The 16,067-nt window shown below is 34.5% G+C and overlaps 1 protein-coding gene across 1 annotated transcript in view; it reads left to right on the forward strand.

Annotated features, from left to right (window-relative positions):
• Window positions 1-13,077: 13,077 nt before the first annotated feature.
• Window positions 13,078-16,067, forward strand: part of FSTL5 (follistatin like 5) — a gene marked incomplete at both ends in the record, with an annotated part of 636,306 nt that continues 633,316 nt past the window's right edge. The window contains one exon of the mRNA XM_080796324.1: window positions 13,078-13,203. Within this exon, the coding sequence (XP_080652450.1) occupies window positions 13,078-13,203 (126 nt within the window). The remainder of the gene's footprint in view (window positions 13,204-16,067) is intronic.

Consider the following 16,067-nt stretch of genomic DNA (forward strand, 5'->3'; position numbering starts at 1 on the left):
TATAATTAGAAATTATATATATTAAAAGCAGAAATAGAAAATATAATTAAAATTGTATTTAAAAAGAAATAAGAAGTTCAGAAGCCAAACTTGAGGGGACGCTATGACCCCTGAGTTAGTTTCCCTTTATGCTTTACAGGCAATTACGCCCCCTTGGGGTTGGCCTCAGCTATTTTTGTGTTTACTGTAGGACAATAAGTGGGCTGAGTCAAGCTTGTACCTTGCTCTTTTAAGAAAAGTAATGAAATAAAAGAAGCATTTAAGTGTGCTTGAGGGAAGTTTTGATAGATTTTCTAGCTACCACCCAGTATTTTCTTGGCTGCTCTCTGGGTGTTCAAGGAGCCATTTTGCAAGAGATTCCCTTATTAAAGAAGCTTGAGAGGCATTTCTCTCAGCCTCCAGCAGCAGCAAGGAATCATTATGGTCATTTCTGGTTCTAATTCCATGAGAATGGAGGAAGGGAGATAAATTTTACTGGCAGTCTTGAGCCCAGCCAGTTCTGTTGGGAGTTTGATATTCATTACCCAGAAAAGAAAAATTGGAGAACCAAAGTTGCTTAAAAAAAAAAAAAAAAAAAAAAAAAAAAAAAAATTGGTTGTCAGGGTTACAGGATTTTTGCAGAATTGAAAGTGTCCTGAAGCAGGCCATCTGAGGTTTGGATGTTGCTACTAAATGTTGTTACCTGCCTTTAGACTAGACACAGTATCCAGATAGAGTTGCAAGCGAATACCAATTCTATATGGGTAAATTCCATGAAGTATTTGCCCCTAAATTTAATTAGAAAGAGACACCCCCAAAGACCTCATATGTGAAATTCTCAGATATCAAACTGATACCCGTGCCTTGCCTGTATTTTCTCCTCAAAACATTTGCTTCAAAAGATGTATACCGTGGGAGGTTGATAAGGATGTATTACCTGGATTCACATGTCTAGTCTACCTAAATTCGTGGATTTTGTCTTGATAGATTGTTACCAAGAATGTGAAAGCATATAGTATACTTTGCCTGGAGCACTATAAAGATCCAATAAGCACTTTTTACTGTTAATCATAAAACATCATGTTACTGCTCTTTGTTTTTCATCTTCAGTTTCCTTTCTTTCCAACCCTATTAATTTTTTTTTCTTAAATCCAACCTTTTACCTGTCATTTATTTTCCAAATCTTAAACACTGGTATAAAATAAAATTCAGGTTCTCTTATGTCACTTAGAACTAACTCAACTGCTGCTGCGTGTTTGCTCATGACTCAGGTTTTAATCCGCAGTCACTATCGGCCACTTAACTAGCTAGTACAGTTTCTGTTAATTCCTGTTAGACATTTCTTGGAAAGTTTCAACTGCTCTTGTCTACATTGGTTCCAATCACTGGCAGTGAACTGAAGTCAACTTCAGTTGACTTAGCTATTTACCTTTATGCCTGGTTTACCCACTGCTTTCTCTATTTTTCATGAAAGCGTGGAGATTTTGCTTTTGAGAAACTGTGAAAATCCTCATGGTAGAACTAGGTCATATTAATCCATTTTCCCTCTTTCCCTTCCACATCATGGTGGCCTAGACCTCTCCTTCTGGGGAAGCATTAGGTTGTTCTGGAAAATATTCTGGGTCTCCATGACTTCCGCTACTAACTGTGGACTCCATCCTGGGCCTTTCCCATATTTGTCTGAATATGAAGTAGAATACCTCTGAGATTCAGCTGACCTAAATGATTGGACAAGTTTTCCCCATGGCATTTCAGTTTTAAATACAGAAGAAATTAAGTTGTTCCCTGTGCAGCACTTCATTGTTAAACTGTGACAGATTTTTTCCCTGTACAATAAATGTAGTCCCTGATTTAAAGAACATAGGCTGCTAGAAACCCTGGTATGGAATAGGTTGAATTTAAAATCTGACATTGACAAAATTGCAATGATTTTTTTTAATAGCAAATAAAATCTGTAACATAGTACCTTTGGGATTTTAGACAGAGTCAATCCTAAGAGCTGCATTCTTCCTTAATTTACATTTTAAGTGCTCATCAAGGTAGAAGGCAATGAATTCAGAAGACAGTGCCTATAATGATTTTCTCTTCTCTTGAACTAAGGCAATATCCTCAAGGTCATATAATATATTATTATTTTTTAAACTTTAAAGCATCGTTTTTTGTATTTTGTCAGGCAAACTTACCACTACAGCTTAGATACAAACTAAGGTAATAGGACTTTAACACCAAACATAACATGAAATTACTTATCGTTAACTAACATTTTGCAAAGTGCAATAAAGTTACATCCAGAGTGTTTAGGAGAAAAACAAAACAAAACAAACAATGATCAATGTGATTGATTAGTTTCCATGATTACTTCCAGCTGGTACTTACTTTGAAAAGAAAAAAATATATATATATATTTATAACTCTCCCTTTATATTGCCATGACATATAGATGTCGTTCCTTAAATTTTTCTTGAGAATGCAAATTAGAAGACAAAGAAAAAAATGAACTTTATCATTGTGATTAATGTTTTTTCCTTTTTTAAGTTTCATAAACAAAACCTGTGAGATACAAGCTTTAGAAGAGCCGATGAGTGAAGAGAGTGGGCAAAGAGACTTTAGAAGGATGGCTAGGCGGGTGAAGGGAAATCATGAGAATTTTGTGTGACAGAAGCTAAAAGGAAGAGAGGTCAAGTAAAGTGGTCACTTTCTTGAGAGCAGTTTCAATGGATTAGTTTGGTAGAAGCTGAATTACAGTGGATTGAGACTTAAAGAGCAAGTGTTCAAAAAATCAGTTTATGAACACAGCCACAGGTAGAATCCTTATCTTTTGACTTTAGCTATTGTTCTTTCTGTTACAGCATTCTGCTGCTCAGCATTAGAAATACTTTTGCTACAGCTTTCACAAATGAATGTTTTCAGATTATCAACCACAAGGAGCAAATTGCCTGTTTGGTGTCAGATTTCTCTAAAATTGAGCTAAAATTGAGAAATTCATCATGTCCAATAAACTGCATACAAAAATATAGGAACAATATTGAAGTTGCTTCTTTTTTGAGTTTTCGCACATAAGCCAGGGGGACTTACAGTCCAGAAAAGCTAAGTGCTTCATACTATGTTGGTCATATTAGTACATGCTTTTCACCAGTCATTTTGCCCCATGTTGCAGACTGCGGCTTTCAGCAAGGTGGGAAATTGATGCCCTTTTTTAAAAATTGTTCTCTTTTAGGTGTGCATACCAACATATGTAATCCAGAATATTGTAACAAATTTATTTAAAAAATAACTCCATTCTATTCATTTTTCTTAAATTTAATTTTTTCAGTGTTCCAAGATGCATTGTTTACGCACCACACCCAGTGCTCCATGCAATATGTGTCCTCCTTAATACCCATCACCAGACCCCTCCAACTCCCCATCCCCCTCCCCTCCAAAACCCTCAGTTTGTTTCTCAGAGTCCACAGTCTCTCATGGTTCTTCTTCCCCTCTCCCAACTCACTTCTCTTCTTCACCCAATGTCCTCTGTGTTATTCCTTATGCTCCACAAGTAAGTGAAACCATATGATAACTGACTCTCTCTGCTTGACTTATTTCACTCAGCATAATCTCCTCCAGTCCCGTCCATGTTGATACAAAAGTTGGGTATTCATCCTTTCTGATGGAGGCATAATACTCCATTATAAATCTATTCATTTTGAAGAAGAAACTGACAACAGATGGTTTGATAAACTGTAAACAAATAATTGTATAAAGTTTATTTTTTAATATCACCTACTGAAGGTCATCATAAAAACTGACATATGGAATTAATTTAATCTCAGCTTACACATAATATACATTTTTGCTATCGAATCACAAATATATTATAAAGTCAAGTCTGGGGGCCTTTTTTGGGAGATAGAATATGAGTCATGGGTCACTGTATGTTGTCTTGTTTTTCTGCCTCAGTTCGAAGCACCAGTAATTAGAATTTGAAGTCCAGGCTACCATAAGGTTATATAATTTAATAAAATTTCTTGGTAAAGTCAGCTAGACCCAAAGTTTCTTTCTGTTCCACTGTTGTCAAACACGCTTTAAAAAAATATATATCCTGTACTGTACATAACCATCTATATACAACTATAAACATCTATAAGGTTATGTAACTATATCTCTCACAAATTTTATATTTAATCATGAAAATTGTTTATTTATATAAAAGTACATATTTATTTATATATAATAAATATATATATGAAACTACTGCATCACTACAATTATATAAGCACTGCTATAACCATCTATATATAACTTTAGCCATAGCCATATATAACTATCTTCCCAGTGAAGATCATTGTGAAAAAATAAATGTACAAAGCAAAAAAAAAAAAAAATCTGAAAATTCTACTTAATCCATATGATTTTGTAGAGATGGTGATGCTGTTGTCCTTTCTGTTGGCTTTTGGAAACTCTAGAGAGTACTAAATACAAAGTTGTTGGGGTTCACAGAACTGTGGCTTCTAAACAGTGCCTTAGACACTAAAAGGAATTGAATGTGTGTGTCCTTTCTTTCCACAGTGAATGGATTCTAGTCAAATATATTGTAGCATTTTAAAAAAATATATTATATTTGAAATCAGGACAGTGACATTCCAGGCCCGTGACTACCTTCATCGTGGGCCCACCGGTTATTCTTGCTGCTTAACATATTCTTCCCATATAAAAAGAAGGGGTTACACTACATCTCTAATATGATTTTCAGTTCTGTTACTTTGTATTCAATGTTGTAGTTAAATTTTTTACTTTAAAAATGTTTTTAGTGCACTAGAAGTATTAATAGTTTTGTATAAATATTACAGCATAAATTGTTTTAATAAATAAAATAAAAAAATAAATAAAGATTGCAGCATAAATAGTTTTGTAAAGCAAAGATAGCTTTGGGAAACAAATATTTACCACCCAACATGCTTTTCACGGTGTGAGATTTTCATTTTTTTAAAGCAGAGTACACACATCTTTTTTTTTTTTTAAATTAAATGGAATTCAGTGTGAATACTTTCTCCTAATGCAAGCTTAAATTATTATACATTTCACACTGCAGTCCTTCCAAAATGCCAATGAATATATTTTATCTATATTTAGCTTCCTTCTTTTCAAGTTAAGCTGGCTATTGAAAGGTATAATTGGTGAGGAGCTGGGCAGTTTTTGTTCATCCAAATTAATGACTTTGATGTCATTGAAATAGAAGTTCCTCCTTTGAACGTTAAATTAATTTGATGGTCATCATTCTTATTATTTAACAATTTTAATTCTATTCTTATCTCAGATGTTAAAAAGAAGTGTACTGCACATATTATCATCTTTAAACAAGGTATGGCATTTCAAAGTTTTGGTCTCTTTCACAATATGAACCAATAAGATAGGGTTAAGAACTAAAGAAACTTCCATTTTCATGTATGTCTGTATAGAATTGAAAGACACTTACCCATGCAGTATGGACATAGAAGTCACATAGCTATTGCTCTCTCATGATCCCTGCCTTTGTTTGTTGTATCTGCATTTGCATTGATCCAAAGTGAATGTAAAGGAAAGATTCTCCCTTCCAGTAGTTTTCAGTCTGATTAAGTAGTTGTTTGCTGTCTATGGCTACTACTTGTACAGATTTTTCTTCTGTATCTGTGTCATTATGTGTGTTTTAAAGGTAGAATTATATGACAGAACCATGGGTCAAATTTGAGTGGAGCCAGCCTTGGATTCAGATACCAGTTTTGACAACGACCAGCTTTCTGAACTTGGACACTTTATCCTGTTATGTTTCTCTTTCATTATATTTAGCTCAATATAAGCAATAATACTTACCAGAAAAAATATCTTTGGATAATTAAGTACTATATGGTGCTCTCCTAATATGTTTAGTAGGATATGTACGATCTATTTTTCCTTTACTGTTCTCCAGTATGGTCCTACAGCATGAAGGCGGTGACTCGTAGCTGTTTTCATATTGTTTTCAGTTATGCTTGTTAGAATGAACATTTGAAGATGAGACAATCATTAGGAGAATCCATTGCTCCCACAAGGATAATTAACTGCTAGGTGGAAGGAATCTACTTCTGTGATAAGGAGGATCCATTGCCCATAATGGAAGTAGATTCTTTAGAATTTTTTTTTTTCTCCTAAGAGAAGTATTAAATTAGAACTCAACCACAGAGTTCGAAGTAGTAGGTATGAAGTTAAAGTGGGTCAAAAGATAAAAACAGTTACTCAACAGATTTGCTCATAGAAAATATTCTTTTACTTCTTTTAGTCTCTCAGGTCCTTCCAATTTCAGTTGAGCTAAAGGAATGAAAAACCCAGTCCTTGACAAGGGAAGCTTTTCCACAGGAACTTCCCACTGAAAACCTGGTTTTGATCCAGGTGTAAAAGAAAGGTCTTTTGTAATAACAGCCACTTGAATTCTAGATTGATTTCATAGTCAGTTTTAATGAATATTTTCAATTACATGAAGACTATTAAGAATCCCTTAATGTATACCTACTATTTCAAATTAATTACTTATCACCATTAATTTATTCATTCATTTATCTATCTAAAAATATTTATTGAGCTCATGCTGTCTGCCAGGTACTGCTCTAATTCACACAGGTAATTAACAAAGTCCTGTCTTTATGTAGCTAACATTCCGGTTGGAAACAGAGAATAAACAAACCAATAGAAATATAGCATGCCAGATGATAAGAGCTATGACTTCCAGTCATTCCATTTCAATGAAAATTTCCATGCATCTTTTTCTCCAAACTTAAAACTTCACTATTTTCATTTTCTCTATCTCCTTAGCAGCATTTGATCTTCTGTTTTGACTAAACCTTCCTGAGAACTTAGTCTTTGGACCTCTTCTCTTTTCCAATTTTTTTCCTATCTCATACCTAGATTAGATGACATATAAATGCTAAGAACTCTAAATAGGTATATCTAACCCATGCCTCTTCGCTGAACTTCAGGTTCCTATATCCCACGACTACTTAACATCTCCAGTAGGACCACCAAAATGTCTCCCAAAAAAGGAATAATAGTTTTCTCCCTCAAACCTGTTCTTCCTCATACCTTTTCCAGATCAATAAATCTACTCAGAAGCAATAATCTGGTACAGATGCTGGACTATATAGGGTCATAAATCTCTTCCTACAGATGAGGCCCAAGTAGTGCAATTGGTTTTGCTTAGGTTATACAGTGTGACAGGGTAGGTTAGAAGTCAATTTCTCTGTCTCATAGAATTATAGAATACCAAAAAGGAGAAAAGGCACTAGTAATCATTTAGGCCACTTCTCTATTACAGAAGGGAACAAAGGTCTGTGGAATTTAAGAAACTCAGAGATTGTGATAGAACCAGTTTAATGTACACACACACACACACACACACACACACATATATATGTATATATAAATAAATCTTAAATTAGTAATCAGCAGTGCAAGGTGAAAAGACACATGAGAGATGTGTAAAAATTAAAAAAAAAAAATTGCAGCAGAGAGCAGTCAAGTCCAGACAAAATTGACAGGGAAGATTTCACCAAGGAAGTGGCTGGAACTATGTTGAAAGACCTACAGTATTTTTCTAGGCTGGAGTGAGAGGCAGTGAGGGCACTCCAGGAGAAACCCTCAGATACTTGACTTCTCTGCGACATTTGAGAATGTTGTGGATTTGCTTCACCTTGACATTCTTTTCATTCGTATGCATGATACCACAGTTTTCTTCCCCATCTCAAATGCTATATTTCATTCCTAAGGCAGTACTTTAACACTCTTAGTTTGTTTTCCCAAGTGAGGTGAAATTCTAGAGAATGTGTAAACAAATCAAAATCCCTGAAATTTGAATCTACTAAATCATATAGCTAGTCTAAATCCTACTGCCATGAGCTGCACAGCATGTTACACCATATGGTGAATAAAATAGTTTGATTCAAAGATAAACATTATTTTTTGAAGAAGCGAAACCTTTCTCCATTCCCCTTACTATTTTCAAGTGTAACTTTGTTAAATCTAATGTTAAGCAGATACTTTTTAGATTTGTAAACATTTTGTTTTCTCTAAGCTAATAACGAGGTTGTTTTCTGATGCTTCCATATAAACGTTGAGGTTGTAAGGAAAAGTCATAGGATCATTATTGCACCATCTGTTCCAGCTGGTTTTGTTTTAGTCACGTGCTTTTCAGTGTTCTTACTGAGCTATCAACAAACTGCCAATTAATTATGAAAACCTAACACGTTGTCAGAGGTTATAGTACTGAGAAAGCGAGATCATGAGTCAGTATATCATGGGATTGATTACTACTGATTTATAATTTCCAGAACACCTTCTGTGAAGGAGTGAACTTTTAAAGACATAATAATGACATCTTTGGATCCTGTAGCTGAAGAGAAATAAGAAAATGATAACTATTTTCTGAGCGTCTATCTAGAAGTGTCATCTTTTTATTTAGGTTGCTAATTGATGGCTATCTAATTGGATTCAATTATTTTTCTTAGTAATATCTTAAAGAAGAAAATCTTGCAAGGTATTCATTCACAGAAGATAAATGAAGAAACTTTTCTTTGTTTTTTGTTTTGTCTAACACTTACTGCTGAGTTCAATGCCTATCTGCAATAGAAATCAGGGTTCTCCCCACCGCCCCAAAAAGTAGCTGACCTTTTTAGAAAAGATTTAATTAATTAATTAATTAATCTGAGAGAGAGTAGGGGAGGGGCAGAGGGAGAAGAAAAGATAGAGAATCTCAAGCAGAGTCTTCACCTAGCGCAGAGCTGACTCAGGGCTCGATCTCTTGACCTGAGCTGAAACCAGGAGTTGGGTGCTCAACTGACCAAGCCACCCAGGTGCCCCGGTATCTAACTTTTAATATCAGTTGTTTCGTTTTCTATGACACCAAATAAATCACTCCAGTTGTCTGATAGCTTTTGATGAGATAAAAAATATATATTTTTATTTTTATATTTTAAATTTTTATATAAATTTGTATTAATAAGAAATTTTAATCATGAAAAATATAGGATATCAATGAAAAAAATAATCATGGCTAATAATATGAGAAGTAGATTAAAATGGTATAAATAAGTTGTATATAATACATTGAAGATTTGAATGTTGACTTGTTACCAACTTTTTGTGAAATTTCTTAAAGCAGACATTCCTAGCCTATTGCTTTTTGGCAGAAAAAAATACCTCAGGAGACTATTGATCTAATTATCAATGTGTGGAAGTTTTCTCACCCAAAATTTGTGAGATTTTTTTTTGTCATCTATTAAAATTAAGCAATGTTTATTTAATCTATATTTTATAGTATACGAAATATTTGTAGCTGTGTGGAATATATGTGTGTGTGAATGTGTGTGTGTGGTGGGGGAGAGAGCGAGAGAGGAAGAGAGAGAGAGGACAGAAAGATAAAAACCCTTCAATGAGGAGCTTAAGAAATTTATGACCCAACCTTTACCCTGTCATAATGAGACAAGGTTGTTGCCATGCCTCTTTCCTACCTTTTCTGTTTGACAACCGAAGGAACATAGTATTCAGAACCCCTAGAAAATATCCCTTCAGCTGAGTTGGTCCTGTTTGCTTTATTCTTGGGCTCTATCTTAGATTTAAAATATTCCATCCAGTTGTCTTATAAACAAATATTTACCTCTGAGAGAAGTATTAGACTATACATCAACATGACAGCAAAGGGATGGATTGCAAATGAAATTATTTAGTTTTCTGGTTCAGTTTCAGATGTTTTGTAGTGGTAGTGAAATAGGAATTGCATTCAATATTGTCAGAATGCAAGAAAATACAATCTTTTTTTTTTTTTTTCGCTCTTGAATGTAGGATGACATTCACTTATGCATTCATTTATTGTCTAGTAGGTACCAGACAATTTGCTAGGCCCAGATGATATAATGCTGAGAAAAACAAACAAATGAAAAACCAACCACCAGATCCCTGTATTCATGAAGTTTGAAGGAGAAGAGAGATATATAATGTAGTGAAGAAGTCCACCATTATTGAAATAATCATATTAATGATGTATAATTACAAATGGTTGTTCTGGAATGAAGGAAAACTGATCTATGAGCATAAGTAACTAAGAAATGTAGCTCAAGCTTGATATTACGGGAAAGATTCTTAAGAGATATGTCTGATATGTGAAGGTCTTTGGGAGATAAATGGGGTGGGAAAAGGTATACTTCCAGTAGAAGGAAGTAAGGTACAAAAGTCTCATAGTGAGAATGGACCAAGTTCAGAGAACTAAATGAAGGTCAATGTGTCTGGAGAGCAGTTCTCTAGAAGAGAAAAACATTCAGAGCCTAGACTTTGTGGGCACTTGCAGGATAGGTCAAGGATTTTGGTTTTTATCTTAAGGGTAAATGAGTATATCCTAAAGTTATTAACAAGGGCAATGAAGTCATAATATTTGCCTTTGGCATCACCGTGTGGGCTATTGCATAGGGAATGATTCAGGGTGCATAAGCATGAATGGGGATGGCCAGTAAGGTCGTGTTTGGGGCAGTTTAGGGGCAATGTGGTGGTGATAGCGTGAACTCAGGTTTTGACAGTAGACTGGAAAGAAACTGATTTTGGGAGATACATTTTTGAAGGCAGAACTAACAGAGCTTAGGGATGGGTTTAGTATGAAAGTTAAGGGAGTCAAAGGTGTCTCTTCATTTCTGGCTTGACTAAATGGGCGAATGAAAATATGGGAAAGGGTGACTTTATGTGGGGCTTGTATACCATGAGCCGTTTTTGAAGTATACATGTGGCTGACTCGTCTAATCTGGAGTTTGGATGAGAAGCAATGATGCAAAATTTCCCCCTGCTGTCCCAAACTACAGCATTCCTATGTATTCTTTCATCAGGGAAAAAAAAAAAAAAAAAAGGCATAGAAAGAAGCAATTACCATTAATTTATATGGAAAAATTTTGAGTGTTCTCAAACCCCCCTCTTAGGCTTTTCTGATACCTTAGGACACCTCTTACTACTGGATGCCAAAATAAATCCAGATAAAACACAGATGCTCACAGGCACAGTTCAAAATCCTGGTGGCTTGGTGCTGAGATGCTGAGTGTAGTTCTCCCTGGGAAGGAGCTTGTCAGGGCAACACTCTCTACTCCACCCTCCTGAGGCATGCTGCTTCTGGGATGACTTCGAAACAAATGCTGAGCACTATTTTTTCTTCTCATCTTTTTTGTTTGTTTGTTTGTTTGGTTTTGTGAAAACAAAAATCCTTTTCAGATTTCTTTTGGGTAGTAAAAACAGGTACTGCTAGTGTAGTTGTTCCTTAAAAACAAAGTGGTCTAAAAGCATGAGGTAGCTGTAATTAAAAAGATAGATGATGTTGAGGGGTGCCTGGGTGGCTCAGTGGGTTAAAGCCTCTGCTTTCGGTTCAGGTCATGGTCTCAGGGTTCTGGGATCGAGCCCCATGTCCGGCTCTCTGCTCAGCAGGGAGCCTGCTTCCTCCTTCTCTCTCTGCCTACTTGTGATCTCTCTGTCAAATAAATAAATAAAATCTTTTTTTTAAAAAAAGATAGATGATGTTGAAATGTCTGGCTGGATGGAGGGAGCATTAAGTGGCTAAGAATAAAATTTGATAAACTATAATATTTAATGGTGAAGCAAAGGAGTGGGATGAACCTACACAAGGACTGAGAAATTTTCATAAATTCTAGAGAAACAGAAGAGAGGGGTATCTTAAACACCAAGTAAAGTGACCATTTCTTGAAACAAAGAAATATTACTTTGTTTTTTTTTTTTTAATTAACATGTAATATATTATTTGTTTCAGGAGTACAGATCTGTGAATCATCAGTCTTACCAAAGAAATGTTACTTTGATAGAGTGATAGAGATAGAAACGTGCTTGAGTGAACTAGTTTCGGAAATTAGCTAGAATGATATACACAACTCTTTCAGAATATTCAGGAAGTAGAGGAGAGAAATTATCTTAAAACCTGGGCGATTTGAGCACCTTTAAAGATGGAAGTTAATAACTGGGGGGGAAGTTTAGACAACAATAACTATCAGGGTCAATTAATCGGTTAAGTTTCTCAAGAAGTCAGATGTACAGAACAGGGGGGAGAAAGAGCTTCTTTATTGTCACAATAGGGACAAAGATATGTTGGTGAAAGTGATAAAATGGGATATGGTTTAATTCAAAGCATAGATTTATTTTTTGAAAGAGGGCTTAGAGTTTATATAATAAATTTATGCCATTTTATAATTTCTCTGGTATATTTAAAGACACAGAATAGTGGACAGACTCACATGGCTTTTAGTTTAAAACAGTTATTAAGAAATTTTTAGGAAAATATTCTTTTAGATAGTATTGGGAAAATGTATTCATAACTCAGTATAACTCTCTGCCTAATTTTTGTTGTACCTCAGTTTATTGAGTACCTACCATAGAAGATCATCTTGTCAAACTCTTACCAGCCTTTGCTAGTGAATTATAATAGCTATAGTTTTAGTAAGTGTTATTCATCGAATGTACTAAAAAACAAGTTCAAGATTTAAAAGTATGTTGATAATTGTACTCTATATGGCTTAGAAATTTAGCCATGGTTTAAAGTTTTTTTTTTTCATTTTCTTTCAACTTAATTTTAAAATATATTTTTAAAAGATTTTATTTATTTATTTGAGAGAGAGAGAATGAGAGACAGAGAGAGAGCATGAAAAGTGGGAGGGTCAGAGGGAGAAGCAGACTCCCTGCCGAGCAGGGAGCCAGATGAGGCACTCGATCCCGGGACTCCAGGATCATGACCTGAGCCGAAGGCAGTCACTTAACCAACTGAGACACCCAGGCATCCCCAACTTAATTTTAATTAATTCTCCTCAATACCTTTTGATTGGCATTTATATTTCTACGTATTTCATGTTGTGTAAGGCTGTGTGAGTGAACAAAACAGTGTTTGTTATGATCAAGGGTATCATAATCTTTATTTGGAGATGCTTACCTATTATGGATTCAGTTGGCAATTGCCTACAAGTTTTGATTAGATCTGTGGAGATTTCTACGCACTATTGAATACTTCTTGAAGAATTTTTTCAATATATAAAGCATTTTCTGATTACTTCCAATGCTAATTTTCACAGGTGAGAACCAATGAGAATGTTTAAGTGCTGGTCAGCAGTTTTGGTTCTTGGATTCATTTTTCTGGAGTCAGAAGGAAGGCCAACCAAAGAAGCAGGATATGGCCTTCAATCCTACCAACCTCTAATCAGATTGCGACACAAGGTACAGTCAGCATTCTGAATTTGCTCACAGTGCCTAGAAATTATGAACTGAACTATTAGGTGTCTGCTTTATTATTCACTTAGGAGCACTTACTGCAGTATATGCCTTCAGAATATAATTTCTGTATAAAAGTGCACATTTTAAAACATGAAATTGTAGCAGTTAGGAAATTTATAATTTGGGGAATTAAATATTTCTTAAAGTATAGAGATGGCTTATTGAAAAAAATCATTAAAATTTAGATTAAGTCATGGTAATAGTGACATAAAAATAAGTAAATATGTTAAGACCCTATCAACTAAACAGACTAGATAGTTTCTGTTATTCCTATATTAAATTTAGAGCTTTTTAAACTAAAACATTGTTGTGTTTTTTAATTTGAAGTAAAAGTAAACAAAAAAGATGTCTATACCACCTGGAGTTATATAGGCTGGTAAAGAAATTAGTATTTATGGAAATCATTAGATGTTTTAATTCATAAAAAATAATAATTTTTAGTTTTTAATATTGAGGAAATACTTCACTTCTTTATGTTAAATATTTTCAAGTATAAAATAAATTGGCTTTAGGCATACTATAAATTACATAATGTACTTACATTAATTAAGCTGGTACTTTTAATAATAGGGCAACTTTAACACTAAAGTAGCTATTTATTCAATCAAATTAAAAGTTTATAATATATTTTGATTTTCATTGAAAGTGGGAATCAAGACGAAAACTGGCATATTAATTATGGGGAAATAGATATTTTAAAATTTCTCTTTATTTGTCTTGAAAAAAACTTGAAATATATATAAATACAGTTGGCACCTCAACAATATTAAGTGTTAGGGATGCTGGCCCCTGCATAGTCGAAAATCCATTCATAACTTTTTTTTTTTTTTAAGATTTTCTTTTTTTATTTGACAGAGAAAGAAAGTGAGAGAGCACAAGCAGGGGGCGTGTCAGGCAGAGGCAGAGGGAGAAGCAGGCTCTCCGTTGAGCGGAGAGTCAACCTGGGGCTAGATCCCAGGACCCTGGGATCATGACCTGATCTGAAGGCAAGTGCTTAACACACTGAGCCACCCAGGTGCCCCACACGTAACTTTTAACCCCCAATTCTTAAATATTAATAGCTTACTGTTGACTGAATCCTTACTGATAATATAAATAGTCAATGAACACATATTTTGCATGTTATGTGTGTTATATAGTATATTCTCACAATAAAGTAAGCAAGAGAAAAGAAAATGTTATTGAAAATTACAAGGAAGAAAAAAATACATTTATAATACAATACCATATTAATTTAAAAAATTGTGTGTAAGTGGACCATTCAGTTCAGACCTATGTTGTACACATACATGTATAATATGCATATATTTAAATTGTCTCTGTACACATTGCATATATTTTGCTGAAATTCTTTCATATTCTAATGTTTTGATAAAATCACTAACCTTGACTGGAATTTTTATGTGCCAGACCATAGGGTAAGCTCTTGAATGTACTATTTTATTTAATCCCCAAAATAGTCTTATAAAGATGTACCTTTTTCATTTGATATATGAAAAGTCGTAATTTTTAGAAATGTTAAGGGATTTTATGAGTGCCTACATTTATGAAGTGTATTAATTGACTAAGGTAACATGCAGTACAGGTTTGATAGAAGAAAATAAAATAAGTAAAATATTGAAATATACTTCAATTCCAGAAATCATTGTTGGAATTTAGTCACATGTAAGTGTAAGTAAGTTTCTGGATAAATGCAGCTGGAGAATTGACCTTGTTTCACTATCTTTCAGTTATCATTTGTGTCTCCTACCTCATAGACTAACAATCAGCTTTATCCTAGTCCAAAGCATAGAGATAAGAACTCATTTATGAACACTCTCAAAACATATTATTAATACAATATATTGGCTCATTTTGTTGCATACCAGTGAATATGTATTCTGTGCTGTTTGTCTACCTTAAGTTATGTGTCTTGAGGTCAGGAACTTTGCCTTTCTAATCCTTTCATTCCTGATGCTGTGAACATAATAGATATGGTTTAATTGTCTCCATGGCAGAAAAATGATGGCAGAATGTATGACTATGCAGTTTTTATTATTCTCCTGCTAAATATAATACCACAGGTTTTTATGTGTCAGTGTACATTTATAAACAAACTATTTCAAATTAAATTTGGATGTTGAAGATAAATTATCATGCATTACTGTGAGATTTAGTAAACCTTTATTTTTAAAAAATTTTTTTAAAGATTTTATTTATTTATTTGACAGATAGAGATCACAAGTAGGCAGAGAGGCAGGCAGAGGGGGGAGGGGAAGCAGGCTCTATGCTGAGCAGAAAGCCCGATGCGGGGCTCGATGCGGGGCTCAATGTGGGACTTGATGTGGGGCTCGATCCCAGGACTCTGGGATCCTGACCCGAGCCGAAGGCAGAGGCTTTAACCCATTGAGCCACCCACGTGCCCCTTTAGTAAACCTTTAAAGAAAAGAACATAATGAATTAAGCCTATTTTAGAAACACTGATAATCACCAAAAATTATCGAAGTTACCTCCCGATCTTTTCCATCTCTGTGGCTCTTACCTCTAAATAGTTAAAGGTAATACATGATTACTGGTATTTAGAAGCAGAGAGGTAGAATGTTAGTAATACCTAACTACCAAATGATTTAAGACAAAGGTAAAATTAATCTATTAAAGTCATTTGTGAAAGTGTGTGTGTGAAAGCTTGTATTTGACAGGAGTAAAGAAGTACCCTGAGTTGTACAAGTCCCTGTCAAAACCTCACCAAGTACTTTCTGCTCACTAGCAACATCCCCATGCTACTGGGCTCATATGCAACCTTACTGGTGAAGCCTCCCCAAACCGTA

Source organism: Martes martes, assembly GCF_963455335.1.
Source record: "Martes martes genome assembly, chromosome: 2".
Taxonomy (NCBI): domain Eukaryota; kingdom Metazoa; phylum Chordata; class Mammalia; order Carnivora; family Mustelidae; genus Martes; species Martes martes.